The 954-nt window shown below is 39.3% G+C and overlaps 1 protein-coding gene across 1 annotated transcript; it reads left to right on the top strand.

Annotated features, from left to right (window-relative positions):
- Positions 1-146: 146 nt before the first annotated feature.
- On the top strand, positions 147-339 carry SARC_17307 (hypothetical protein; the record flags this gene model as incomplete). The annotated part of the gene is made up of 1 exon (XM_014288598.1): positions 147-339. A coding segment is annotated over one exon (193 nt), but the record flags the coding sequence as incomplete, so codon positions are not given.
- Between the last annotated feature and the right edge of the window lie 615 nt (positions 340-954).

The raw sequence follows: 954 nt of genomic DNA, 5'->3' as shown, positions 1-954 counted from the left end.
CTATGTATGTATATGTATATGTATGTGTTTTGTGTGTGATTTGTATGCTTCGTTCTAATATTTAATAGCTAGAATCTGCTGGTAGATACACCTTATACGCTCTTTTTTCATTTTACAGATTGGGTAATTTTATCTCAATATCGACTATGTACAGGAGGGCTGACTTGCACGAGGTGTTATATCAAAGTGTGCGGGATAAGGATGCTATTAAAACGTCACACTTTCTAGACTCATTCGAGCAGGATAGGACCGTGAAAATGAGGTTTAAAACGCGAAAGCCTGTCGAAACAATAACTCCGTCCGCGCCAAAAGATCACCTAAATACAAATCCTCCTCAAGGTAACGAACGCAATACTCTTATACCCCGCAATACCGATGTGTTCATTTCGGGGTTTTTTCGTGGGTGTATATGGATCTGCTCGATTTATAAAATACCGGTGTGCCATAAAGTGTACGAACTGAAAGAGAGCCAAAATTTAGTACAATAACATCTTGAATGTAGCTGGGGGAATTTGAAGTTCAAGGATATATGCTTTATAGTTGAACTTTTATATCAGAACATCGCTACACCCACTCCGAGAGGCCGTTTGCAGTCTCATTTCTATGCATCGTCCAAACAGTGCAAGATTCGGCAAACCACAACCAGCCCCAGCCATTTTGCTGAATGTTTCTTATTCACCAACATAAAATGAAAGTACCCCCTAGATCAACACCCAAGTTCGTGGAGAGTAACGTCGAGGTTACGGCAGACGCCATGGTAGCAGCAGACGGCATTCACTCTGTCGTGCGCGGTACGTTATTCCCACCGTACGCAGCTGAGTATAGGTGAGTGAATACAAGTAAACTGCTAAAGAAGTATATGTTTTTATATGCATTTGAATTGTTATATCTGAATATATTATGTGATATATATATATATATATATATATATATATGCGCACCACACTATATATA

This window comes from Sphaeroforma arctica (genome assembly GCF_001186125.1).
Source record: "Sphaeroforma arctica JP610 unplaced genomic scaffold supercont1.10328, whole genome shotgun sequence".
Taxonomy (NCBI): Eukaryota; class Ichthyosporea; order Ichthyophonida; genus Sphaeroforma; species Sphaeroforma arctica.
The sequence above is the reverse complement of the archived record's forward strand: the minus strand, read 5'-3'. Positions and strand labels throughout refer to the sequence as shown.